Source organism: Piliocolobus tephrosceles, chromosome 20 (assembly GCF_002776525.5).
Source record: "Piliocolobus tephrosceles isolate RC106 chromosome 20, ASM277652v3, whole genome shotgun sequence".
Classification (NCBI taxonomy): Eukaryota; Metazoa; Chordata; class Mammalia; order Primates; family Cercopithecidae; genus Piliocolobus; species Piliocolobus tephrosceles.
In genome coordinates, this window is record NC_045453.1 from 18,627,852 (window position 1) to 18,652,784 (window position 24,933).

A 24,933-nucleotide genomic window follows, 5' to 3' on the forward strand; every position below is an offset into this window, starting at 1 on the left:
CTCTTGACCTGCAGCTGCCCCGAGGATAAAAGATAAAACAAAGCTGGGGAGGCGCTGAGATTATCAGGCCGGCTGCACGGGAAAAGGGCAGTATGCAGCAGGGGACCTGGGCTCCAGGCCCCATACTCAGAGACCTCTGAGGGAGGCAGAGGCAGGCAGATCACTTGAGCCCAGGAATTCGAGACCAGCCTGGGCAATGTGGCCAAATCCCATCTCTACAAAAAATACAAAAATTAGCTGGGTGTGGTGGCGAATGCCTGTAGTCCTAGCTACTGGGGAGGCTGAGGTGGGAGGGATGACCTGAACCCAGGGAGACGGAGGTTGCACTAAGCCAAGATGGTGCCGTTGCACTCCAGCCTAGGCGACAGAGTGAGACTCCATCTCAAAAGAAAAAGAAAGAAAGAAAGAAGGAAAGAGAGAGACAAGAGAGAGAGAGAGAGAAAGAGAAACCTCTGGCAAGCTGTGTGGTTTAGCCAAGTAACTCACCCTCTCTGGTCCTCAGTTTCCCTGTTTGCCTACTTCCCATGTATGAGGTTCAAATCAGATTGTGCAATCCTGCGAACACTGTAGGAACAATAATCATTATGTAAGTGATCACTTCATCAGCCCTTGCTCTATGCCAGGCACCGGACGAGGATTCTTACAAGAGCTGCAAAATTAGTTTTAGCAGTACTGTTCCTGTTTTACATATGAGAAAATCTAGGCTCAGCGAGGTCAGATTCCAGCCCAAATCACACATCTTCTCCTGGCCTTCGTTTTCTTTCGGGAGACATGGCCTCCCTAATATCGCATAATTACTTTGTGAAGTTAAAGAGCGTTGGGTGGAAATTAGTGGGGCAGATTGGAGATGACGTGGGTGGGGTGGGAGGATTCCAGGAGGGTACGCGCCTGGCCGGACTGGGATGATTTTGCGGCAGGCCTGGGACTCCCTCAGGCTGACCCAGGCTTCCCAAGTCCCTCCTAGAGCCAAGGGCCCGGGATTCTCGGGCGGCTCGGGCGAGCGAGCGGGCGGGGCAGGAGGCGGGGCGGCAGCAGGAAGCGGCCCGAGCGGCGCTCGGAGCGGCCTGAGCCCGGCGGAGCCCTGCAGAGCCCGGCCGGCCTCCATGGGCTGCGGGGGGCTGCACCCGGACCCTTGGGGCGCGGCACGCCCCTGAATGCGCCGTGGGACGCAGGAGGTAGAGGCGCACCAGGCGGCGCAAGAGACGTCGGGAGGGTCCCGAGCCCCTCCGGGCAGGAACGCAGTCCTAGGCTAAGTGGGTTGCCGGGAAAGCGAGGCGAGCTGGATCCCCTGGTTCGCAGGACCTCGGACTGCCAGGGGGTGGGGCCTCCGCGCGCCCCTCCTCTCCGGTCCGGGCCCCGCCCCTCCTCCTCCTGAGCTGGGCTGGGGTCCTCCTCCTCCTCCTCCGGGACCTGGGACACAGCGTCGCGCGCTCCCCCCAGGGTGCCATGGCCTCCCGGCTCCTGCACCGGCTGCGGCACGCCTTGGCAGGCGACGGCCCCGGGGAGGCGGCGGCCAGCCCAGAGGCGGAGCAGTTTCCGGAGAGCTCAGAGCTGGAGGACGACGACGCCGAGGGCCTGTCCTCCCGACTCAGCGGCACCCTCAGCTTCACCAGCGCCGAGGACGACGAGGACGACGAGGACGAGGACGAGGACGACGCGGAGGCTGGCCCTGACCCGCTGCCCCTCGGGGATGGGACGTCAGGAGAAGACGCAGGCGAGTGCAGGAGGACGGAGGCGGGAACCCTGGGGCTAGATTAGGCCTCCATCCCTGCTGCGTTCCCAGAGCATCCAGGGCGCTGAGTTGATCCAGCTGACACTCCCACACTTCTTAAAGAGCCTGGGCCACCTCTTGGTTGTGTGACCTTGAGAGAGTCTTAACCCCGCTCTGAGCCAAGTTTTCCCTTGTGTCAAGTGGGAGAACTCACTCTCATCTCAGAATTGGCTGCGGGCATTAAATGTACAGGGCCTGGGATCCGAATGGAAATGATGTATTAGCGATATTTTGAGGGTGGAGCTGTTAATTTAGCCCCTACTGTCTGCCAGGCACGGTGTTTGGCTTCTCGGTGCCTCTCTGCACCTCAGTTTCCATTTCTGTAAAATGGGGGTAAATCCTGCCTCACATTGGGAGGATGAGTGAGGCCACGGCAGTGATTGATGTCGACCCTGGCCCTAGGCCCATTGATATGACTGGTCATGTGTCTGCAGAACGGAGCCCCCCACCTGATGGGCAGCGGGGCAGTCAGCTCCTGGCGCGGCAGCTGCAGGATTTCTGGAAGAAGTCCCGAAACACCCTGACACCCCAGCGGCTGCTCTTCGAAGTGACCAGCGCTAACGTTGTCAAGGACCCGCCCTCCAAGTACGTGGTGAGTGAGGGTCCATAACCCCTGGGCTGTGAGTCTAGAAGTATGGCTATGAGCAAGTAGGGAAGACCCCAACTTCCTGAGGGGTCTATGCAGTTATAAATGGCTACCTCGTTTACAAATGGGGAAACTGAGGTCAGAAAGGGGATGTAACTTGAGCATATCCTCACACAAATGACTTAGTTTCCTTGAGACTGAGTGAAGTGGGGATTAAGGACCTTCCTCTTATCCTGGTTTTGAGACTAAGAGAACTGGTGTGTGCACTTCCCTACCTAGCCCACAAGGATTTTGCAAATTGTAGCAAGATGTAAGATACGGAGAGACAGATGTTATCTGGGTCAAACTCGAGATCCAAGTTGCATGGTTAAGTAAATAGGCTTTCAATCCAGACCAACCTTGACTCCCACTTATTTCCAGTTGTTTGACTCTGGGTGAGTTGTTTAATCTTGGTCATGTTCCGTTTCCTCATTATAGCAATGGGGAAAATGCAGAGGATTACAGCAGGAGTTAAATGAGACAGTGGACAAAAAGCCCTTAGCAGTGTGCCTGGCATTATGAAGTGCTCAATGAAATGGTAGCTATGTCATTATTATTTAACTTTGGGTTGAAAATGTTTGTCATCTAGGGCCTGCTGTGTCCTTATAACACACAGGTGACTCAGTTCTCAAGCACCCGACCCTGTACAGAATAGTCTTGTCCTAAGGGCTAGACGTAGGGGGTTGGTGGAGGTTAGGATGAAGAGCAGTGTTGGGGAGGACCTTGGAGTCCCTTGCTGTTTTCCTTGCTGTTGAGAGACTGACTTGGAGAATGAGATCTGCTCCTTTAATGCCCGCAGCAACTTCTGCTCCAGTCCCTTTTCAGGCCAGGCCTGAAAGGCGACTGAGCTGGCCACTCCTGTCAGTGGCAGCTCTCCATCTGTCACTCTCCTCCTCTTCACCACCCCTCTCCACCTCTGACTCAGCAGGAGGGGGCCTGGAGCCCAGTCCCACATCTGGGCCTCTCCACCCTTTTCTGTTGCTGTTAGTAAGCAAGGGCCACACCCATGGGGTGACTACTCCAATTTCAGCAGGGACCGACTCGGATTATTGAGTCTTTTAAAATTTTTTTTAAGACAGGGTCTCGTTCTGTCACTCAGGCTGGAGTGCAGGGGTGCAGTCATAACTCACTGCAACTTCCAACTGGGCTCAATTGAGCGATCCTCCCACCTCAGCCTCCCAAGTAGCTAGGACTACAGGTATGCACCACCACGTGTGGCCAGTGATGAAGTCTGAAGTGGCAAAGGTCTCAGAACTCTGGGGTGGACAAGGGTTCATACACAGGAAGGGGACACCAAGGAACAGCTCAGAGGCTGAGAGGAATGGGGGTGACTGTGGGTACCTGGATGGGAAGGGATGACAGGATAGAGCAGGATGGCCAAGTATGCCCCGGCCTGTGTCTGGAGAAGCAAGGCACCTCCTCTGTATGATGGGGACTCTAATTCCCCACTTAACTTGCAGGGGTGAAGGGCACAGGCTTTGGAGTCAGATCAACCTGGGTTTAAATCCCAGCTGGGCTGTTTTCCAGCTGTGTGACTTAGGGCACGTCTTTGAGCCCTTTGCCCCCTCTTTGAGCCTGCTTCCTCAGCTGTCGGAGATAAGGACACCTTCCCTGCAGTGCTGTTGTGATGATTAAATGAAATCATAGATGTAAAGAGTGCTTGGTACAGCAGGAGGCACAGGGTAAGTGCTTGGGTAATGGAACCTCGATCATTATCACCCATCTGGCTGCACGTTACAAGGATCAATGAGATAATGGATACAAAATGTAAACTAGATGAACATAAAGGCTTATTATATAGACCAGTGTGTCCTGAAGAAAACTGGTGTCCTAAAGTGTGTCCTGCAGAAAACTGGTTCCCTGGAATGTTAATAGCTGTTTCTAAATAAAGGTTTTGCAGGCAATATGTTCTGAGAATGCAGTTAAATGAGAATAAAGTAAGTTTCTTTATTGTTAAACTTTTTAATCCCTAGTATTAATGTACACTGAATCTTCAAGAGGACAGAGTAGGCAAACCTAACTGACCAGGAGTGGCTAGAGCATTGTCAGTTCCACAGAACAAATGTGAGAGAAAGATCTGGATTTGCTGTTAGGGTGCCTTTAAAATCTAACACTTGTTAACTCTCCTTTTAAACCCGTTGGCTTGGAATTATCGGTTAATCCATATTCAGGTTCTCAGACCTGGGAGGCGGGGAGCTTAGTGGTCATCTTGCTCAGTGTTCTCCAAACCTCAGTCATTCCAGTACCTCCCTGATTCTTGTCCTATCTAAAAGTGCCACTTGTACTCTTTTCTTCTTAACATTTTTGTTTAAATGAACCTATTTTTTTTTTCTTTTTCTTTATTTGAGACAGAGTCTTGCTCTGTTGCCCAGGCGGGAGTGCGGTGGTGCAATCTCAGCTCGCTGCAACCTCCGCCTCCTAGGTTCAAGCAATCCTTCCACCTCAGCTTCCTGAGCAGCTGGGATTACAGGTGCCCACCACCACGCCTGGCTAACTTTTGCATTTTTAGTAGAGATGGGGTTTCACTGTTGGCTAGGCTGGTCTTGAACTCCTGACCTCAAGTGATCTGCCCGCTTCAGCCTCCCAAAGTGTTGGGATTACGGGTGTGAGCCACTGCACCCGGCCGAACCTATTTTTTTTCTTAAATAAATTTATTTATTGAGACGGAGTCTTGCTCTGTCGCCTAGGCTGGAGTGCAGTGGCACGATCATAGCTCACTGCAGCCTCGAATTCCTGTGCTTACATGATCCAACTGCCTCAGCCACCTGAGTAGCTGGGACCACAAGTACCCAACTAATTGTTTTTCTTTTCTTTTTTGTTTTGTAGAGACAGGGTCTTGCCATGTTGCCCAGGCTGGTCTCGAACTCCTGGCCTTAAGCAGTCCTCCTGCCTCAGCCTCCCAAAGTACTGGTATTATAAGTATGAGCCACTGTGCCCATCCTTTAAGTGAGTTTAAAAGACAACTTCATAGCACTACTGCAAGTGGAAAGTCTCACTTGCCACAGAGAGAAGCTAGCCATAAAAATAAAAGTAGTGGGCCAGGCATGGTGGCTCACGCCTGTAATCCCAGCACTTTGGGAGGCTGAGGTGGGCAGATCACCTGAGGTCAGGAGTTTGAGACCAGCCTGGCCAACATGGTGAAACCCTGTCTCTACTAAAAATACAAAAATGAGCCAGGCGTGGTGGCGCATGCCTATAATCCCAGCTACTCGGGTGACTGAGGCAGGAGAACTGCTTGAACCCGGGAGGCGGAGGTTGCAGTGAGCGGAGATTGTGCCACTGCATGCCAGCACTCTGGGAGGCCAAGGCAGGCAGATCACAACAAGGTCAGGAGATCGAGACCATCCTGGCTAACACGGTGAAACCCCGTCTCTACTGAAAAATACAAAAAAAACTAGCCGGGCGAGGTGGTGGGCGCCTGTAGTCCCAGCTACTCGAGAGGCTGAGGCAGGAGTTGCAGTGAGCCACTGCACTCCAGCCTGGGCCACAGAGCGAGACTCTGTCTCAAAACAAAAACAAAAACAAAACTCAGGTACCAATACTTGTACATGTCTCATTTTTGGACAAACACTGACTTGACCGAGCACTTCCTTCATTAGAAACAGAAGCGGACCCAGAGGGGATGACCTTGCCTGAGGTCACACAGGGAGGGAGTAGCTGACCTTGGGTTAGAACTTGAGTCCTAGGCCAGTATACTTTTCACAGTTATGGCAATTGTGGCTATCTACAGACCTGTCTTCTGGGTCTAGTTTGGAAAATCCTGACCGGGGATGTGGAGGCCAGGTGTCCAAAGTGGAACAAGCTCCATGCTGTTCCTAAAGAAGACCTAAGAGATTGGCCTGGGTTTCAGCTCATCTGGTTTTCCAGCGGGGGCTGTCAGAAGAACTAACTGCTCTATGGGAAGGGAGTACAAAAAAAGGGGCAGCAGCCCCGGGCACTGAAGCTCATCTCTGTCTTTCTCTCTTCTTGCTGCCTTGGGCCTGGGTCATTTCAGACAAACCTCAGGTAAGATGGGACTGGGCTTCCCCGCCACTGTGGCAGCAGCTCCCGCCCTCCTGGGTGCTATCCCAGGGGTGAAAGGAAGAGGTGGGGAGGCACAGCTGGGAGTGTGGGGGTTGGGGAGGGAATGGGCCGATGGACAACTTGTATTTGCCCTGACACCCACCCTCCCTGCAGCTCTACACCCTCGCCGTGATAGGCCCAGGGCCGCCAGATTGCCAGCCAGCCCAGATCTCTCGCCGTTACTCGGACTTTGAGCGGCTGCACCGAAACCTGCAGCGGCAATTCCGGGGCCCAATGGCTGCCATCTCCTTCCCCCGTAAGCGGCTGCGCCGGAATTTTACTGCAGAGACCATTGCCCGCCGTAGCCGGGCCTTTGAGCAGTTTTTGGGTCACCTGCAGGCAGTGCCTGAGCTGCGCCATGCCCCGGACCTGCAGGACTTCTTCGTGCTGCCAGAGCTGCGGCGGGCACAGAGCCTCACCTGTACTGGCCTCTATCGTGAGGCTCTGGCACTCTGGGCCACTGCCTGGCAACTGCAAGCCCAGCTGGGCACCCCCTCTGGCCCAGACCGCCCCCTGCTGACCCTGGCTGGGCTGGCCGTGTGCCACCAGGAGCTGGAAGACCCTGGGGAGGCCCGGGCATGCTGTGAGAAGGCCCTGCAGCTGCTTGGGGACAAGAGCCTCCACCCTTTGCTGGCACCCTTTCTGGAGGCCCATGTTCGACTCTCCTGGCGCCTGGGCCTGGACAAACGTCAATCAGAGGCTCGGCTCCAAGCCCTGCAGGAGGCAGGCCTTACCCCTACGCCACCCCCCAGTCTCAAAGAATTGCTCATCAAGGAGGTGCTGGACTAACCCTTGCCTAGATTTAAGGCCACTGTGAGGAGAGAGGCTGCCCCAGAATGCAGGGGAAGGACCCAATGAGGACAGAATAGCTGGGAGCCCCTAGAAGTTCCAAAAGAGAATGTGAAGCAGATCAAGGAAACTTCTGTTGAGCTGGGCTCAGGATGAGCTTTGGCTGGGGTTGCCCTGGTATAGTACAGGGAAGAAGTCTGACACGGCCTCTCCAGCTTATAAACAGCCAAGGGGCTGTGGCACAGGTCAGGGGCAATGTTCCCTTGTTGGTGGGCCCCCAAGCTGGCGAGGCCTCCTGGTTGAAGGCCAGGGACTCTGCCCTGGAGTCCTGGAGTTGAAGGATGAAGGCAAGGTCTGGCCCAGGGGAATTAAAAGCCAGCCACTCCAGTGGTATCAGTCTCTTTATTGGATGTGAGGGCCAAAAGGGACTGTAACTGCTGTCTCAGGAATGGGGATAGATGGGAGGTTATTGAAGCCCCAGGCCAAGCTGGTACCTCTGGCTACAGCTTGCTCTCTGAGACCTGGGGCTTCACTCGGATCACGCCCTCCTGGGCACAGGTCACAGCTAGGACTCCATCCTGACGCCACAGCCGCCCATGGACCAGCCCCCGAGAGCCACCTGTGGGTGAGGTGAAAGGTGAGGATGGCCTGCTTCAGAACAGCCAAATGCATTTCTTTTTTTCTGAAACAGAGTCTCACTATGTTGCCCAGGCTGGTCTCAAGCTCCTGGGTTCAAGGGATCCTCCTGCCTCAGCCTCCTGAGCAGCTGGGACTACAGGCTTAGCACAGCACCACGCCCGACCTCCAAGTGGACTTCTTGAAAAGGGTGTGACCCAGGGCAGGGCTGCCCCATACAAGGGTGCGCTAAGTGTCGTGGCTGCTCCAAATGCCCCTTCTTGAGCTTATTATGGACCATCATTGAGGGGTAACTCCTCCCACAGGAACCCCACTTGATAGTTTAAAAGCACTTTCACACCTCTGCTCGCTTCCTCAAAAAGATCACGGAGGGAGAAGCTCTGAGAACAGTCTCCTTCAACAGCTTGGCCAAGCAGAACTGCTATACCTCTGGCCACTCGTGTTAGGAAACCTATTGGCTCCCTGTATAATAAATCAAGCCACATCCTCCCAATGGTAATTCATGAAAAATATCCCCACTACCACCACCAAGGGGAAGAAGGGGCTCAGCAGAGAGGAATTAAAGCCATGAGGTCTGGCCTCTTCCCTCCCCACCTGGAGATTCTTTCTCCCTTGCTGGCTTTGGGCCTGAGTTTGATGTTTATGAGGATGATTGATTGCTGGTTTCCTTTACACATAGCAGAGCTCACTCAGTTCTCACCGTAGCCAAAGGAAGCAGTTATGTGTTGTCCAGTTTTCCAGACCAGGACTGAAATCCAGAGAGGGTCAGGAATTTGGTTTCATGATGAGGCCAAATCTGAACCCATGTCCTCACTTCAAGGTTATCAATCTTGGATTGGGATGCTATTGGTACGTGAGAGTACCCCTTATCTGAGTATAACAAGTCCTTAAGTTTTTCCCTTGGTTTGTCGAGCAAAACCTTTCTTCATTTGAAATGTACTCCCTTGGAAAGGAGGTCAGGGTTCTGAAGCTAGACATTGATGAATGAGTCTTGTTTCTCTCTGTCCCCTGCAAGGAATGTCCAAGCAGTGAGGCCCTTAGGGACCACTGAATGCTCCAACCCCAATCAGGTTAATCAGAGTCACTTAGAGAACTTAAAAATACAGTTTCCTGGACCTTATCCAAGACCTACTGAGTCAGAATCTTGAGGGTGGAATCAGAATCTATTTTGAAAAGGCGTCCCCAGATGGCAGTCTGATGGGCTGCCGGGTTTGGACACCATTGCTGTAATGTAACCCTTTGTTTAGACGAGGAAACAGGCTCAGATGGAAGACACGATTTGCCTATTGTAATAAAAAGAATCTGAACTGGTTCTGGGACTAGAACTGGGTCCCGGGGAGAAGGTGAACCACATTCCCAGCACATTCTAGCAATTTAGAGCAGAGCAGGTGTCCCAGCCTCACCCTCTCATTTTGAAGATGAAGATGTGAAAGCCTAGGAGGGAAGGAGAGGAAGTGACCTGTGCAGTGCCACACAGGAAGTCAGGGGAAGTCAGCATCTGCCACCCAAGGTCAGTGCCCTTGTCCCACACGGCCCCACACTCACCAGCCCAGGGGCTCTCGCACTCATAGAGCATCCAGTGGTCAGCTCGGAAGGGGGCGTGGAACCACATGGAATGGTCCAATGAGACCATGAAGTGCACCTTGTGCTGCCACTGGTGAGGCAGCAATGCAGTGCCCAAGAAGGCATAGTCGGAGATATAGGCGGCCACGCAGCAGTGCATCTTCATGTCACCCTCGCCTGCAACAGGTCCCCATCAGCCCTGGGCTCCTGGGCTTTCCAGCTCAGGACCTGCAGGGAGGTAGGGGAAAAAGGGACTCCCGTGCATGGGGGTGCAGACTGGTTGCTGCACAAGAGCACTTGGCCTACAGTGTGTATGTGTGACGGGGGATAAGTGCAATGGCGACATGGGGAGGGCAGGGGTGAGCATGGACTGAAATTCACCCAAGTCTCCCACACTAGGCCCCAAAAGGGGTGTCATCTTCCAATTTGCACAAAGACACTTTATGGTTAGCAGCAAAGCTGGACAACAACCCCAGTGAGGTGCCTTGCCTTCCTCAGAAAGGCCTTGTGTTGGGATTATAGTCACCTCCACATTCTCCCCATGCAAAGGGCTGAGAGGCCCCAGGTAAGAAGCTAAGCCAACTTCCCCATCATGCAGATAAGGAAACAGGCCCAGAGAAGGGAACTCATGTGCCCAAGGTCACACAGCAAATGAGTGGTAGACCCCTTGGAGAGTGGTTTCCTCCCATCCCTGGGGTCGTCTTACCAATATAGCCCCGGGCTCGCACCCAGAACATCTGTTTGGGCTCCATTCTCTGCAGCTGGCTCAGGGGGGATGGGTTTATTGGCTTGATCTCAATGGGGACCTCCTGAGCAGCAATTCGGTTGAGCGCCACTGGGTACCTCTTTTGGAGGTTAGGGTCCCTGAAAGTAAAGGGGAGAGGGGGTGAGACCCAGGAAGAGAGGAAGTCACATCTGCATTGCCTCTTCTGACTCCCCTCATTCTTCCACAGGGAAGATATCCCCAAAGCTCCCCTCCCCTCGTGCCAGGCAGGATAGTGCAGTGTTTGAATCCCTTCTTTGCCACTTATGAGCCATGTGGTCTTGTGCTAATTAGTAATCTCTCTGAGTCTATTTTCCCATCTGCAAAGTGTGGAGAATGATAGTAACCTACCTCATAACCAACACTGAAGTCAAGATCATGTATATCATGTATATCTAACCAACACATCATAGTAATAAGGCATACCCTATAATATGCCCTGTTCTAAGCATTGTACATACACAGTTGTATTCCTCACAACAACCCTGCGAGACAGGTACTATTACCCCCATTTCATCAGTGAAATAAGCACAGAGTCCAAGTAGCTTGCTTAAAAACTGGAGAGACAGGATTTGGACTCAGGCAATCTGGGTCCACAGTATGATTATTTTCTGTTTTTTTTAGAGACAGGGTTGTCTTCTCACCCAGGCTGGAGTACAGTGGCGCAATCAGCTCACTGCAGTCTCCAACTCCCAGGCTCAAGCCATCCTCTCGCCTTGGCCTCCCAAGTAGCTGGGACTAGAGGTGTACGCCACTATGCCTGGCTAATATTTTTATTTTTTCTCTTTTTTGAGATGGAGTCTAGTTCTGTTGCCCAGGCTTGAGTGAGGCAGTGTAATCTCAGCTCACTGCAACCTTCGCCTCCCAGGTTCAAGCGATTCTCCTGCCTCAGCCTCCTGAGTAGCTAGGATTACAGGCGCCTGCCACCACGCCCAGCTAATTTTTGTATTTTTAGTAAAGATGGGTTTCACTGTGTTGGCCAGGGTGGTCTCGAACTCCTGACCTCATGATCTGCCCGCCTCAGCCTCCCAAAGTGCTGGGATTGTTTTTACTTTTTTTCGTAGAGATGGGGTCTCTTTATGTTGCCCAGGCTGGTCTCAAAATCCTGGACTTAAGTGATCCTCCTACCTCAGCCTCCCAAAGTGCCGGGATTACAGGAGTGAGCCACTGTGCCCAGCCACTTCATTATTTTAAACACTCAAGAAACATGCTGCCTGACTTGGCCTGAGTTATGAAACCCTACACAGTAGGGAACACTGTGTCCCCCCAGGGGGAGGAGCCCATTCCAAGGAATTCCCTTCAATACAGTGACAACCCCCCACAGTGGTCTGCACAGGTACTGCCATTTTCACCCCTGTCCTCTGGAGTGCTCTCCGACAGAACCTTCTATGATGACGGAATGCCTCTCTGCACCGCACACTATGGTAGCCACTAGCCACATGTGACTATGGAGCACCTGAAATGTGGCTAATGCAACTGAGGAACAGAACTGTTCATTCTATTAACTTTGTCTTTTTGTTTGTTTGTTTGTTTAGATGGAATCTCACTCTGTTGCCCAGTCAGGAATGCAGTAACTCGATCTTGCTCACTGCAACCTCTGCCTCCTGGGTCCAAGCAATTCTCCTGCCTCAGCCTCCTGAGTAGCTGGGATTACAGGCGTGCGCCACCATGCCTGGCTAATTTGTGTGTGTGTGCATGTGTGTGTATTTTTAATAGAGATGGGGTTTCACCATGTTGGCCAGGCTGGTCTCGAACTCCTGACCTTGGGCGATCCACCTGCCTTGGCCTCCCAGAGTGCTGGGATTACAGGCATGAACCATTGCGCCTGGCCCTATTTAATTTTAATTAATGTAATATAGCCACAAGTGGCTACAGACTGCCTTATTGAACAGTACAGATCTAAATTCAAGGTCCTTTAACAATGTCTTCCTCTCATTTCAGCAAACATGTGTCGAGTTGCAACTACACACCAGGCCCTGTGTTTTTTCTGTTAACAGTGATATAACTACAATTCACTGCTATTGTGCTAGTTAGTACTAGCACACTAAGTGCCTTATCTCTTTTATTTCATTTAATCCTCACAGCAACCTGATAAGGTAGGAATATGATTAGCACCATTTTATAATTGAGACTACTGGCTCAGAGTGGGAAAGCAACTTGCCCAAACTCACACAGCTAGTAGGGACAAAATCTAGGATTGAATCCAGGACTTTCAGGTTCCCAAACCCACCTCCATCCCATCATACTCTGCTGCCTCCCCAGTATCTAGCATGAGATAGAGACACTATCTCCTTATGATACAGCTAAGAAGTAGACAGGGCAGAAATGAGCATTTCCTTTTTTTTTTTTTGAAATGGAGTCTCACTGTGTTGCCCAGGCTGGAGTGCAGTGGCTCGATCTCAGCTCACTGCAAGCTCCACCTCCCAGGTTCACGCCATTCTCCTGTCTCAGCCTCCCAAGTAGCTGGGACTACAGGCGCCCACCACCACGCCCGGCTAATTTTTTGTATTTTTAGTAGAGATGGGGTTTCACTGTGTTAACCAGGATGGTCTCAACCTCCTGACCTCGTGATCTGCCCGCCTCGGCCTCCCAAAGTGCTGGTATTACAGGCGCGAGCCACTGCGCCCGGCCAAGCATTCCCATTTTTTAGAAGAAACTAGGGCGCTGGGGAGTTGAGCACTGTCCCACAGCAGGTGAGCATTAACAGAGGCACAGTCCTGGCTAGAATCCATGTGTCTGTCCTGTGTCTGGACCGAGAGCTCTTTCCCCTGCACCAGCATTTTTCAAACTTTATTAGGTATGATCCAAACAAATATATTTTACCAGGTATTCAAAATATCTAACATGCTCCCTGGTGGTCTAATGGTTAGGGGAAAATACATATTTGTATTTTTGTATATACGTTTTATATACATAAAACGTGCAGGTGGCTGACGCCTGTAATCCCAGCACTTTGTGAGGCCAAGGCAGGTGGATCACTTGAGGTCAGGAGTTTGAGACCAGCCTGGTCAACAGAGCAAAACCTGGTCTCTACTAAAAAAATACAAAAATTAGGCAGGCATGGTGGTGTGTGCCTGTAATCGCAGCTACCTGGGGGGCTGACGCATGAATATCGCTTGAACCTGGGAGGCAGAGGTTACAGTGAGCCGAGATCACGCCACTGCCCTCCAGTCTAGGCAACAGAGCGAGACTCTGTCTCAACACAAACAAACAAACAAAAAAGACATGCACTAAGGCAAAAGGCAGTGACCAATCAAAAACACAGGCCATAGCTCTGCAGCTCTCTAGAGGACACTTACTCCTGGTGCACATTAAGTCCTAAGCTGCTGGACCAGGGGCCTGAGGGAAGAGAGGGAATCACTTAGGGGACTGGGGAGGTGGTATTTACCAAGTGGTTACAGAAGTATTTCAGTATATATTTACTTTTTTTCCCAGATATGGGAAAATTATGGCTCATGCCTATAATCCCAGCACTTTGGGAGGCCGAGGTGGGTGGATCACCTGAGATCAAGAGTTCGAGACCAGCCTGGCCAACATGGTGAAACGCCATCTCTACTAAAAATACAAAATTCCATCCTGGCTAACATGGTGAAACCCCGTCTCTACTAAAAATACAAAAAAAAAAAAAAAAAAAATTAGCCGGGCATGGTGGTAGGTGCCTGTAGTCCCAGCTACTCGGGAGGCTGAGGCAGGAGAATGGCGTGAACCCAGGAGGCGAGCTTGCAGTGAGGTGAGATGCGCCACTGCACTCCAGCCTGGGCAACAGAGTGAGACTCCGTCTCAAATACAACAACAACAACAACAAAAATTAGCCGGGCGTGGTAGCAGGTACCTGTAACCCCAGCTACTTGGGAGGCTGAGGCAGGAGAATCGCTTGAGCCTGGGAGGCAGAGGCTGTAGTGAGCCAAGATGGTGTCACTGCACTCCAGCCTGGGCAACAAGAGCAAGACTCCGTCTCAAAAACAAACATATAAACAACAACAAAACAACTATATGTATATATATGTGTATGTGTATATATGTGTGTGTACATATGTATATACATGTATATATGTATGTGTGTGTATATGTATATATGTATGTATGTGTATATATATGTGTGTGTGTGTGTGTGTGTGTATATATATATATTTTTTCTTGAGACAGAATCTTGCTCTTGTTGCCCAGGCTGGAGTGCAATAACATGATCTCGGCTCACTGCAGCCTCCACCTCCCAAGCTCAAGCGATCCTCCCACCTCAGCCTCCCAAGTAGCTGGGACTACAGATGCGTGCCCCAGCGCCCGGATAATTTTTGTATTTTTTGTAAAGACAGGGTTTCATCATGTTGCCCAGGCTGGTCTTGAACTTCTGGGCTCAAGTGATCCTCCTGCTTGGGCTTCCCAAAGTGTTGTTATAGGTGTGAGCCCCCACACCCAGCCCCATCTTTATTTTTAAATTAGAGATGGAGTCTTGCTGTGTTGGCCAGGCTAGTGTCCAACTCCTGGTCTCAAGCAATCCTCCTGCCTTGGCCTCCCAAAGTGCTGGGATTATAGGTATGCACCACCGCACCCGGCCAAGCCCTTCATTTTATACCATGGCCCAATACAGACACACACCAGGAACACACACAACTAAACCTCAAGTTTCACAAAAGGATTCGTTTTTTTTTTTTTTTCTGTTTTTGAGGCGGGGTCTGGCGCTGCCAGGGCTGGAGTACTGTGGCCAGATCTCAGCTCACTGCAAGCTCCACCTCTCGGGTTCACGCCATTCTCCTGCCTCAGCCTCCCGAGTAGCTGGGACTACAGGCGCCCACCACCACGCCCGGCTAGTTTTTTGTATTTTTTAGTAGAGACGGGGTTTCACCGTGTTAGCCAGGATGGTCTCAATCTCCTGACCTCGTGATCCACCCGTCTCGGCCTCCCAAAGTGCTGGGATTACAGGCTTGAGCCACTGAGCCCGGCCCACAAAAGGATTCTTGCCCTTAATACATACATATTATTCAGTCCAATATCTTCTTTTCCTTTTTTTTTTTTGAGACAGAGTCTCGCTCTGTTGCCCAGGCTGGAGTACAGTAGTGCAATCTCGGCTCACTGCAAGCTCCACCTCACGGGTTCACGCCATTCTCCTGCCTCAGCCTCCCGAGTACCTGGGACTACAGGTACCCACCACCATGCCTGGCTAATTTTTGTATTTTTAGTAGAGACGGGGTTTCACTTTGTTAGCCAGGATGGTCTTGATCTCCTGACCTTGTGATCCACCCACCTCGGCCTCCCAAAGAGCTGGGATTATAGGCATGAGCCACCCCGTGCCCGGCCCCAGTATCTTCTTTTCTAATCTGTATTTTTTAAATGCTGGTCAAGACCCACTGAAGGATTCCATGACCCACAAACAGATAGGAGCTGCATTTTGAAAAGTCTGCCATGGAGCCTCCAGGTTTCTCACCTTAAATACTGGTCAATGAGGGTCTCACAGTCAAGCAGCTCTTCTGGTGGTGGCACAGTGGGCATGGAGAACTGGTGCTGCATAGGGCTGGGCTGGGCCTGCTGGAAGGAGGCCTGGCAGATGAAGATGGGCTTCCCATGTTGCACAGCCTTCACAGAGCGCACCGAGAAGCTCGACCCTGTTCGTGTCCGCTCCACTTGGTACAGTACTGGCACGTTCGGGTCCCCTGCAGTAGGCACAAGGGCACAGTGGGTCCACAGGCCCTGTCATCATGACAATGCCTGACAGGTACTCTATTACTCATCTTCCATTCCATTTCATCTCGGTAACTACTCACTGAGGTCTGCTAAGGTCCAGGCACTAGAGATACAGAGAGACCACCAAGCCCTGTCATCGGGCTGCTCCCTGTGCAGGTGGAGCTTTTCTTTAACAGTACAAACTGAAGAGACATTGACAGATTCCTTGCATTCAAATCCTGGCTCTACCACTCACCAGCTGTGTGACCCTTCAGTTCTCTGAGCAGTGTGCTTATCTGCAAACTGGGGATCATCATGGTGCTCATCGCTTACAGGATTTTAATGAAATGAGTCCATAGTTGTAAAGTGTTTAGCATAATATCTGGCACATAGTGAGGGCTCTATATGTGTTTGTTAAATAAAGTTAATACTCCTTCCAACCGGGCGCGGTGGCTCAAGCCTGTAATCCCAGCACTTTGGGAGGCCGAGATGGGTGGATCACGAGGTCAGGAGATCGAGACCATCCTGGCTAACACGGTGAAACCCCGTCTCTACTAAAAAATACAAAAAACTAGCCGGGCGAGGTGGCGGGTGCCTGTAGTCCCAGCTACTCGGGAGGCTAAGGCAGGAGAATGGTGTGAACCCGGGAAGTGGAGCTTGCAGTGAGCTGAGATCCGGCCACTGCACTCCAGCCTGGGCGACAGAGCGAGACTCTGTCTCAAAAAAAAAAAAAAAAAAAAAAAAAAAAACAAAAAAACTCCTTCCTTCTATCTTGCTCCATCTGTGCCTGGGATCTTGTCATCAGTCCCAAACCATTATTCTAGATCAGGGAGCAGTAAATCTAGTCTCCAGCGTGTTTACTGTTTATTCTATTATTTTCTTTTTTGAGAACAAAGGCTATTTATTCAGAGCTTGTTCTTTTTTTTTTTTTTTGAGATGGAGTCTTGCTCTGTCACCCAGGCTGGAGTGCAGTGGCATCATCTCGGCTCACTGCAACCTCCACCTCTCAGGTTCAAGTGATTCTCGTGCCTCAGCCTCCTGACTGGCTGGGACTACAGGGGTGCACCACCACACCCAGCTAATTTTTTTTTTTTTTTTTTTTAGAGGCAGAGTCTCGCTGGGTCACCCAGGCTGAAGTGCAGTGGCGTCATCTGGGCTCACTACAACCTCTGCCTCCCAGATTCAAGCCATGCTCATGCCTCAGCCTCCTAAGTAGCTGGGTGTGTGCCACCACACCCAACTAATTTTTGTATTTTTAGTAGAGATGGGGGTTTCACTATGTTGCCCAGGCTGGTCTCGAACTCCTGACCTCAACTGATCCACCCACCTCAGCCTCCCAAAGTGCTGGGATTACAGGCATGAGCCACTGTGCCCAGCCAATCAGAGCTTGTTATAGCAGGAAGTCAACCACCATCACTTGCTTTTGGCAGGGACTTAGAGGCAGGCAAAGGAATGGGAACGCTCTGTAATGGAAAAAAAGGCTTCAGGGAGGCTCTGATTGCAGGCTGTTGGCATGGGGAAGCTGTTGGTGGGCTAACTAGAAGCACGACATCTGGCTGGGCACGGTGGCTCACGCCTGTAATCCCAACACTTTGGGAGGCTGAGGCAGGCGGATCTTCTGAGGCCAGGAGTTCAAGACCAGCCTGGCCAACATGGCAAAACCCTGTCTCTGCTAAAAATACAAAAAATTAGCCAGGCATAGTGGCACACGCCTGTAATCCCAGCTACTCAGGAGGCTGCGGCAGGAGAATTGCTTGAAGGTGGGAGGTGGAGGCTGTAGCAGAACTGCTTGAACCTGGGAGGTGGAGGCTGCAGTGAGCCAAAATTGCGCCATTACACTCTAGCCTGGGCAACAAGAGTGAAACTCTGTCTCAAAAAACAAGTGGGACATCCTATGTGATTGGTTAGGGGTACATATTTGGCTTTCTCTGGTTGGTCCTAAGTTGGAAGCAGGGGCAAAAATTAGGGCAGCTATCAGTTATTAATCAAGTCCTGGCTTTGGGGGCCAATTGTTACACTGGTCATTATTTGGCTTGCTGGACTGGTTGGTAAAGATAGTGGTCTGACTTCCTACAAGTCTGACTTGTGGACAGTAGACTGGCTTCCTGTGCTGGTTGCTGCTATTGTGCATCAGAGTTCTGTTTTTCTACATGGTCGAGCCACTGTTTGTTTGTATATTCAGTCTCTCCCAGGCAAGGTCAGCTGTCAGTCACTTCACCCCTGATGTATACGGAAGCCATTTGGTCCTTCACTGTCAGGTGTCTCTGCTCCAAAGCAGAGTGGAAGAGCCTGGGCAACACAAGGAGACCCTGTTTCTACAAAAAATAAAAATTAGCTGGGCATGGTGGCATGTGCCTATGGTCCCAGCTAATCAAGAGGCTGAGGCGGAAGGATCAGTTGAGGCCAGGAGATCAAGGCTGCAGTGAGCCATGACTGCGTCACTGTGCTCCAGCCTGGGTGACAGAGCAAGACCTTGTCTCAAAATCAAGAGCGCCGCCACCAGGGTAGAAGGCACTGGCCAGGGATAAGGCAGCCAACAACAAGCAGGTGAGGGAAGATTTGGAGAGCAAGAGAACTTCCCTGGTTTCCCTGAAGTTCTCACTTTGTCTGAGTCAGGCCGGCCTTGGGGAACCCTGACATCTGGGCCATGAGATATCTTGGGGATGACTTTCAACCTTTAGATGAAAGAAGCAGGTCTAAAGAAGTGTTGCTTCCTTCACTCTGATGCAAATTGGGAGTCAATCGGGCCCCAGGGCTCAATCAACAGCAATTAAACATCACTGTCTGAAGCCAACTGGCTTGCTCAGGTGTCTGTTATCAGGCACTGCCACCAGCAGGGCTTCTATCAGAGTGGGAGCTCCTCAAGGTTAAAGGCGTTTGAGGAGGGCTTACCAAGAGTCCAGACACCAGAGAGAGCTACTTGTACAGTCTGCTTTCAGACACTGGGAAGGCAGTCTCCCCTCCCTATCACCAAACTTGGGGAGAAAAAGCAAAAAAACCTCGAATCCAATCCTTGGTCTGCAGGTAAGCTAAAGTGCAGATTCCTGAAGAGGATCACAGAACCTTCAGTTCTCTGGTCTACCTTTCAGTGTGAATGAGTTCCAGCCCTATTCTTGAAAATTGTTATTGGAGCACAGGAGGTAGGCCCTGAGGCATACCGAAGGGAGTTAACGATTATGGAGTGATGCAGGGTGCCAGACAGCACTGGACAGGAGAGTATGTTTCCTCATGTTGGTCTCACAATAACCATGTAGAGCCACTCTTACCCCCATTGTACAGATGAGGAAACTGTTGCCTTAAAATACAATTTTTTTGTAATAAAGTCATGCTCATTTGTTTACATATTGTCTATAGTTGCTTTCACTGGCAAAACTTAAAATGTTTACTATCTGGCCCTTCTAGAATGTTTGCTGATCTTGTTCGGAAATCTTTAAGCTCTAAATTTACCCCTATAGAGAAAAACTAAAAACAAAACAAAAACCCAACTAATTAACGTTAAAATGAACGTTTTTAGAAAAATAACTGATATGATAAATGGCCAAGGACCAACCCTCCCCCTCCCCCATAACATTTATTTAAAAATGTAATTGAAACTTTTTTTTTTTTTTTTGAGATGGAGTCTCGATCTGTCGCCCAGGTGGGAGTGCAGTGGCGCAGTCTTGGCTCACTGCAACCTCCACCCACCAGGTTCAAGCGATTCTCCTTGCCTCAGCCTTCCGAGTAGCCGGGATCACAGGCTCAGGCCACCATGCCTGGCTAATTTTTTTTTTTTTTTTTTAATGGAGTCTTGCTCTGTCACCCAGGCTGGAGTACACTGGCACGATCTCAGCTCACTGCAACCTCCACCTCCCGGGTTCAAGTGAGTCTCCTGACTCAGCCTCCCAAGTAGCTGGGATTCCAGGTGTGCGCCACCACGCCCGGCTAATTTTCATGTGGTTTTTTTTTTTTGTTTGTTTGTTTTTAGTAGAGATGGGGTTTCACCACGTTGGCCAGGCTGGTCTTGAACTCTTGACCTCAGGTGATCCGCCCACCTTGGCCTCCCAAAGTCCTGGGATTACAGGTGTAAGCCACCATGTCCAGCCAAAAAACAGCATTGGTTTTAATATGTGATATAGCTGGCAGAGTCGCATCACAAACAGATAAGAGCGCTCCCCTTTTTGCCTTGCAGCCAGGAAGCTCGGAACTAAACGTATGAAACTGCAACAGTATGGCTTAGCCAAATTTTGACATAATTGTTTCTCCCAAATCCCCTGTTACTACTACTGGCCTGATGTCCTTTGACTTTTAATATTCCCATACTAGCTACCAATTATTTTAGCTATCTTGCAGTCTTTCAAGACATAGGCAGGGGCACAAATAATAATAATAATTTTTTTTTTTTTTTGATGGAGACAAGTCTCACTCTGTTGCCCAGGCTGGAGTGCAGTAGCGTGATCTCAGCTTACAGCAACCTCCGCCTCCTGAGTTCAAGCAATTCTCCTACCTTAGCCTCCAGAGTAGCTGGGACTACAGGCACATGCCGCCATGTCTGGCTAATTTTTTCTATTTTAGTAGAGACTGGATTTCACCGTGTTGCCCAGGCTGGTCTCGAACTCCTGAGCTCAGGTGATCCACCCGCCTCGGCCTCCCAAAGTGCTAGGATTACAGGCATGAGCCACCACGCCCGGCCAAATAATTATTAATTTTGAAATGGTAGCTTGGGCACAGCTCATTTCACGCTGCTCCTAGATGGAGAATTTCCAAGAAAGAGCATCTTTTCCCAAAACCTGGGATGGGTACCCTGGCAGCTCTCCCATTGTTTAGAATTATCGCCCAAGAGTTTAAGAGAGAAGCAAAGAAGCAGGAAAGAGTTTGGCACTCGAAGGCACATAAACCAGGTTCATATCCTGGCTCTGCCTCCTTGGGCACTGTGGGAGCTGGTTCCAACCTCTTCGGGTCCCAGTTTCTTTAGGTAAGAATGATGGCAGGAATGCCTGCCATCCATGTTTACTTATGAAGACTAAACAAGATAAGGCACACAATTATGCTCTGTATTATACAAATTTTAATTATTTTACAAAAGTTAATCATCAAAAACTAATATTTATGGAAAACTAGATTATACCAAGCCCTGCACTAGATACTTTACTGGCAAAGAAAGATTCATAGCTTTCTTCCATCACAGGATGAAGAGATTCAGAGTTCAATGCCCCCACCTCCACAAAACAAAACAGCCAGGTATTTCACTAGGCTGGAAGGATTATAATATCAAAAGGCTGGTACTCACAACCAAATTTAAGAAACAAAGCACATATTTACTCCCAACTAGCATAAAGATAAGAAGCTGGCTGAGCCCAAGGTTAGTATTCAAATACTTTATAGCAGTGACTGGGGGCCGAGAAGGGGGAGGGGGCAATCAACTCCTCAGGGATAAGGAGTAAGGGACACAGGACAGTAAGAAAAACATTACAGGTATAACTTTCATATTTATAAAATGAAGGGGGAACTCCACTGTTTTCTTAATACAAATCACATACTGTAAAGGTCCACAAACTTCTCAGCGGAGGATCTATACAGAACACATGGGGGCATCTGCTCTAAGGGTAAGAGGGAAGGAGAGAAAACAGGTTTTTTTGTTTTTGTTTTTTAGCATAGGTTTTGCTTTTATTTTCCTTTTATTTATTTTTCTGTAGAGACAAGGTCTCGATTTGTTGCCCCGGCTGGTCTTGAACCCCTGGGTTCCAACAATCCTCCACATTGGCCGCCCAAAGTGCGGGGATTATAGGCATGAGCCACCACACATAGTTTTTGTTGTTGTTGTTTTTTTGAGACGGAGTCTCGCTCTGTCGCCCAGGCTGGAGTGCAGTGGCCAGATCTCAGCTCACTGCAAGCTCCGCCTCCCGGGTTTATGCCATTCTCCTGCCTCAGCCTCCTGAGTAGCTGGGACTACAGGAGCCCACCACCTCGCCCGGCTGGTTTTTTGTATTTTTTTTAGTAGAGACGGGGGTTTCACCGTGTTAGCCAGGATGGTCTCAATCTCCTGACCTCGTGATCCACCCATCTCGGCCTCCCAAAGTGCTGGGATTACAGGCTTGAGCCACCATGCCCGGCCCCCACACATAGGTTTTAAGTGACTTTATTTGACCCCAGAGCTATAAGAAGCTGTAGAGATCATTCCACTAAAATACCCCTGGTCCCACCCTTCTCCATTTTATAGCTGAAGTAAACCAAGCTGTAGGGCCGGGAGCTAACCTCACAAGGCCGCATGGTAAATTACAGACAAAGCTGAAGCTAGGCCCTACATCTTTGGTTTGTTTTTATTGACCCGATGCTCAGTTGACAAAAGAAGCCTTAGATCCCTTGATTCTCAGGCTGGTGCTCGCTTCTCCAACCCAAGCTGCCCTACCTCCGTACCTCTAGCAGAGGTTACAGCACGCTGAGAACCTAGCACAGCGCTTGGCACCAGGAGCTATGTTAAGAATGGAAGCACAAAAGGTCCACAAGGAGCAGTTAAGCAACAAAGTCTTGTGTCATTATCAGCCAGACATCAGGTACCCAGTGAGTCCCAGCAGGTGTGAGGTCCAAGGCTCATTGTTAGCCCCAGACTTTGTTCCACCCTAGACACTTAGGGTGGAACTCAGGGTGTGTGTCTTAGGGTGGCTGTGTCCGTCATCCCTCCCCCTTGTCTTCCAGTCTCCCTCTCTTCCCTTTTGACCTCAGCCCCCAAGGCTAGAATGGCTGCTGGGCTACCAGGGCTGGGTTGGGGCAGGAAGTGGGGGGTTTACCTGCCCGAACAAAGTAGCAGTGCAGGGAGTGCACGTGGACGTCTTCACTCACAGACTTGGCTGCAGCCACCAGTGCCTGGCCCACGATCTGACCGCCAAACAGCCTCTTGGTCGGTACCCAGTAATGCCTTCCTCTGTAGGGAGAGGGGGAAGGAGGGAAAGACTTGGGAACTGGGCCAAATTCTACCCTCGCTGAGACTCTAGTGCATGATCTCTTCACCTTATTGGGGTTTAAGATCCTTTTGAGAATATGGTAAAAGCCACAGGTCCTTTCCCCAGGCAAATATCCTTATGCATAAAAATCTTCTGGGCCAGTTGCAGTGGCTTACGCCTGTAATCCCAGCACTTTGCGAGGCTGAGGCAGGTGGATCATTTGAGATTAGGAGTTCAAGAGCAGCCTGGTCAACATGGTGAAACTCCGTCTCTACTAAAAATACAAAAATTAGCTGGACGTGGTGGCACGCACCTGTAATCCCAGCTACTCAGGAGGCTGAGGCAGGAGAATCACTTGAACCCAGGAAGCAGAGGTTGAGGTGAGCCAAGATCGCACCACTGCACTCCAGCCTGGGCGACAGAGTAAGACTCCATCTCAAAAAATAAAATTAAATAAATATATAAATGAATAAATAACGAGAGCCCTCAGACATCAAGTTTAACTCCTTCAGTGTACAGATGAGAAAACTGCAACTTGGACCCAGAGATGAAAATGCTTGCCCAGAATGTAGGCCCATTGGAAGCTGAATAATTATGTCTCTAGCCTCCCATGTCCCAGCTGTTTGGCATTTTCTGTAACAATGAGTTACGAATAGCCCTCCATGACCTGGCAGGTGGCTCTTGCCTGTAATCAATCCCAGCACTTTGGGAAGCCGAGGTGGGAGGATCGCCTAAGCCCATGAGTTCAAAACCAGCCTGGGCTCCAAAGTGGGGCCTCATGTCTACTAAAAATAAAAAAGTTAGTTGGATGTGGTGGCGAGCACTTGTGGTCCCAGCTAAACGGGAGGCTGAGGCAGAAGGGTCACTTGGCCCGGGAGGTCGAGGCTGCAGTGAGCCATGTTCGTGCCACTGCACTCCAGCCTGGACAACAGGGCCAGATCTTGTCTTCAAAAACAAAAATCAAATAGCCCTCCAAGAAGTTATTTATAATTCCTTAAGTGGAAGAAAGGGAGTTCAAAGTAAGATAATTTCCAGTAAAGCCAGGAGAAGCCTTGGAGGTCAAAGCTGTTAGAAGCTTTGCTGCAGGGGCTGGAAGCAGTGGCTCATGCCTGTAATCCCAGCACTTTGGCAGAGGTGGGCCGATCACAAGGCCAGGAGTTCGAGACCAGCCTGGCCAACATGGTGAAACCCTGTCTCTACTAAAAAAATTAGCTGGGCCGTGGCGCACCTGTAATCCCAGCTAATCAGGAGGCTGAGGCAGGAGAAATGCTTGAATCCGGGAGGCGGAGGCTGCACTGAGCCGAGATCACACCACTGCACTCCAGCCTGGGCAACAGAGCAAGACTCCCTCTCAAAGAAAGAAACCCTCGCTGCAGTCAAGAACTTCAGCGATGCTGGGAAGGAAACAAACATGCTTAGGCCTCAAGATAAGTAATGAGATACCAGACCCACCAAATGGTACTGGGGGCGGGATATTGTGAGAAGAAAAGGATACTGAAGACGCAAGGAGCTGCCGCGTCGGTTTTAACGTTTGCCCTTGGGCAAATCACTGCCCTCTCTGTACTAGCTCCCCTGTGAAGGCTTAGGGCAGGCTGCCAAGCAGGGTCTCTCAGGTCACCACTATATTTGCTCAGATCTCCAGGACTACCTAGAGATGGGGCTGCGCAGACCTCGCGCGCGGAGAGGAAGGGAGGAAGCCAGAGCAGCGAGGATAGCTCTGTCGGGGGCGCGTTCTCTCCTAATCGTGGCAGAGGGTGCATCCAACGCAGAGCCATCCTAGTCCCGGAGCCAGGGGCCCCGGGGGGCGGCAGTCAAGATCAAGAGTTTCTGCCCTAAAGGAGGGGATGCTGGGCAGGAGCTGCCAGCTACCTGAAGAGATCCTCGTCCAGCGGCTCGAGGTTGAGCACGGTCGTGACCAAGACGCTACGGAGGTCCCTAGGGGGATCGCCGCGGTCGCCACAGCCCTGCCCATCTTCTGGGGCCTGCGGGGACGACATCTAGTTCAACGCTGCCTGCCCTGAACACCCGCTCCGCGGAAGACGCGGAAACGCACACAGAACCTGACGCTTCCGGTAGATTGCCCTGGTAACCGGAAGTCTCCTGCAGACCCCGGGAAGGCGGAATCTAGGTTATGATTGGTCAAGACTCC

At 50.8% G+C, this 24,933-nt stretch overlaps 2 protein-coding genes across 6 annotated transcripts; one reads left to right on the forward strand and one right to left on the reverse strand.

Annotated features, from left to right (window-relative positions):
- The first annotated feature begins 847 nt into the window (after positions 1 to 847).
- On the forward strand, positions 848 to 8,793 carry SNX21 (sorting nexin family member 21). 4 transcript variants are annotated; one of them, XM_023197061.2, is made up of 5 exons: positions 848 to 1,175; positions 1,441 to 1,714; positions 2,206 to 2,363; positions 6,391 to 6,401; positions 6,573 to 8,793. In XM_023197061.2, exons 1-5 carry the CDS (start codon positions 1,155 to 1,157, stop codon positions 6,589 to 6,591), a joined length of 483 nt encoding a protein of 160 aa, XP_023052829.1. In that variant the 5' UTR covers positions 848 to 1,154; the 3' UTR covers positions 6,592 to 8,793. The 4 variants fall into 4 exon arrangements, with proteins under 4 accessions (XP_023052829.1, XP_023052827.1, XP_023052830.1 ...); XM_023197059.2 differs by lacking the exon at positions 6,391 to 6,401; XM_023197062.2 differs by lacking the exon at positions 6,391 to 6,401 and having other exon boundaries at positions 2,206 to 2,356.
- On the reverse strand, positions 7,631 to 24,875 carry ACOT8 (acyl-CoA thioesterase 8). 2 transcript variants are annotated; one of them, XM_026455292.1, is made up of 6 exons: positions 24,654 to 24,875; positions 22,632 to 22,765; positions 15,632 to 15,857; positions 10,153 to 10,310; positions 9,429 to 9,623; positions 7,631 to 7,866 (listed from the first exon to the last, which is right to left on the reverse strand). In XM_026455292.1, the coding sequence occupies exons 1-6, from the start codon at positions 24,779 to 24,781 to the stop codon at positions 7,748 to 7,750; spliced, it is 960 nt and encodes a 319-aa protein (XP_026311077.1). In that variant the 5' UTR covers positions 24,782 to 24,875; the 3' UTR covers positions 7,631 to 7,747. The 2 variants fall into 2 exon arrangements, with proteins under 2 accessions (XP_026311077.1, XP_026311078.1); XM_026455293.1 differs by lacking the exon at positions 22,632 to 22,765 and having other exon boundaries at positions 24,654 to 24,871.
- Between the last annotated feature and the right edge of the window lie 58 nt (positions 24,876 to 24,933).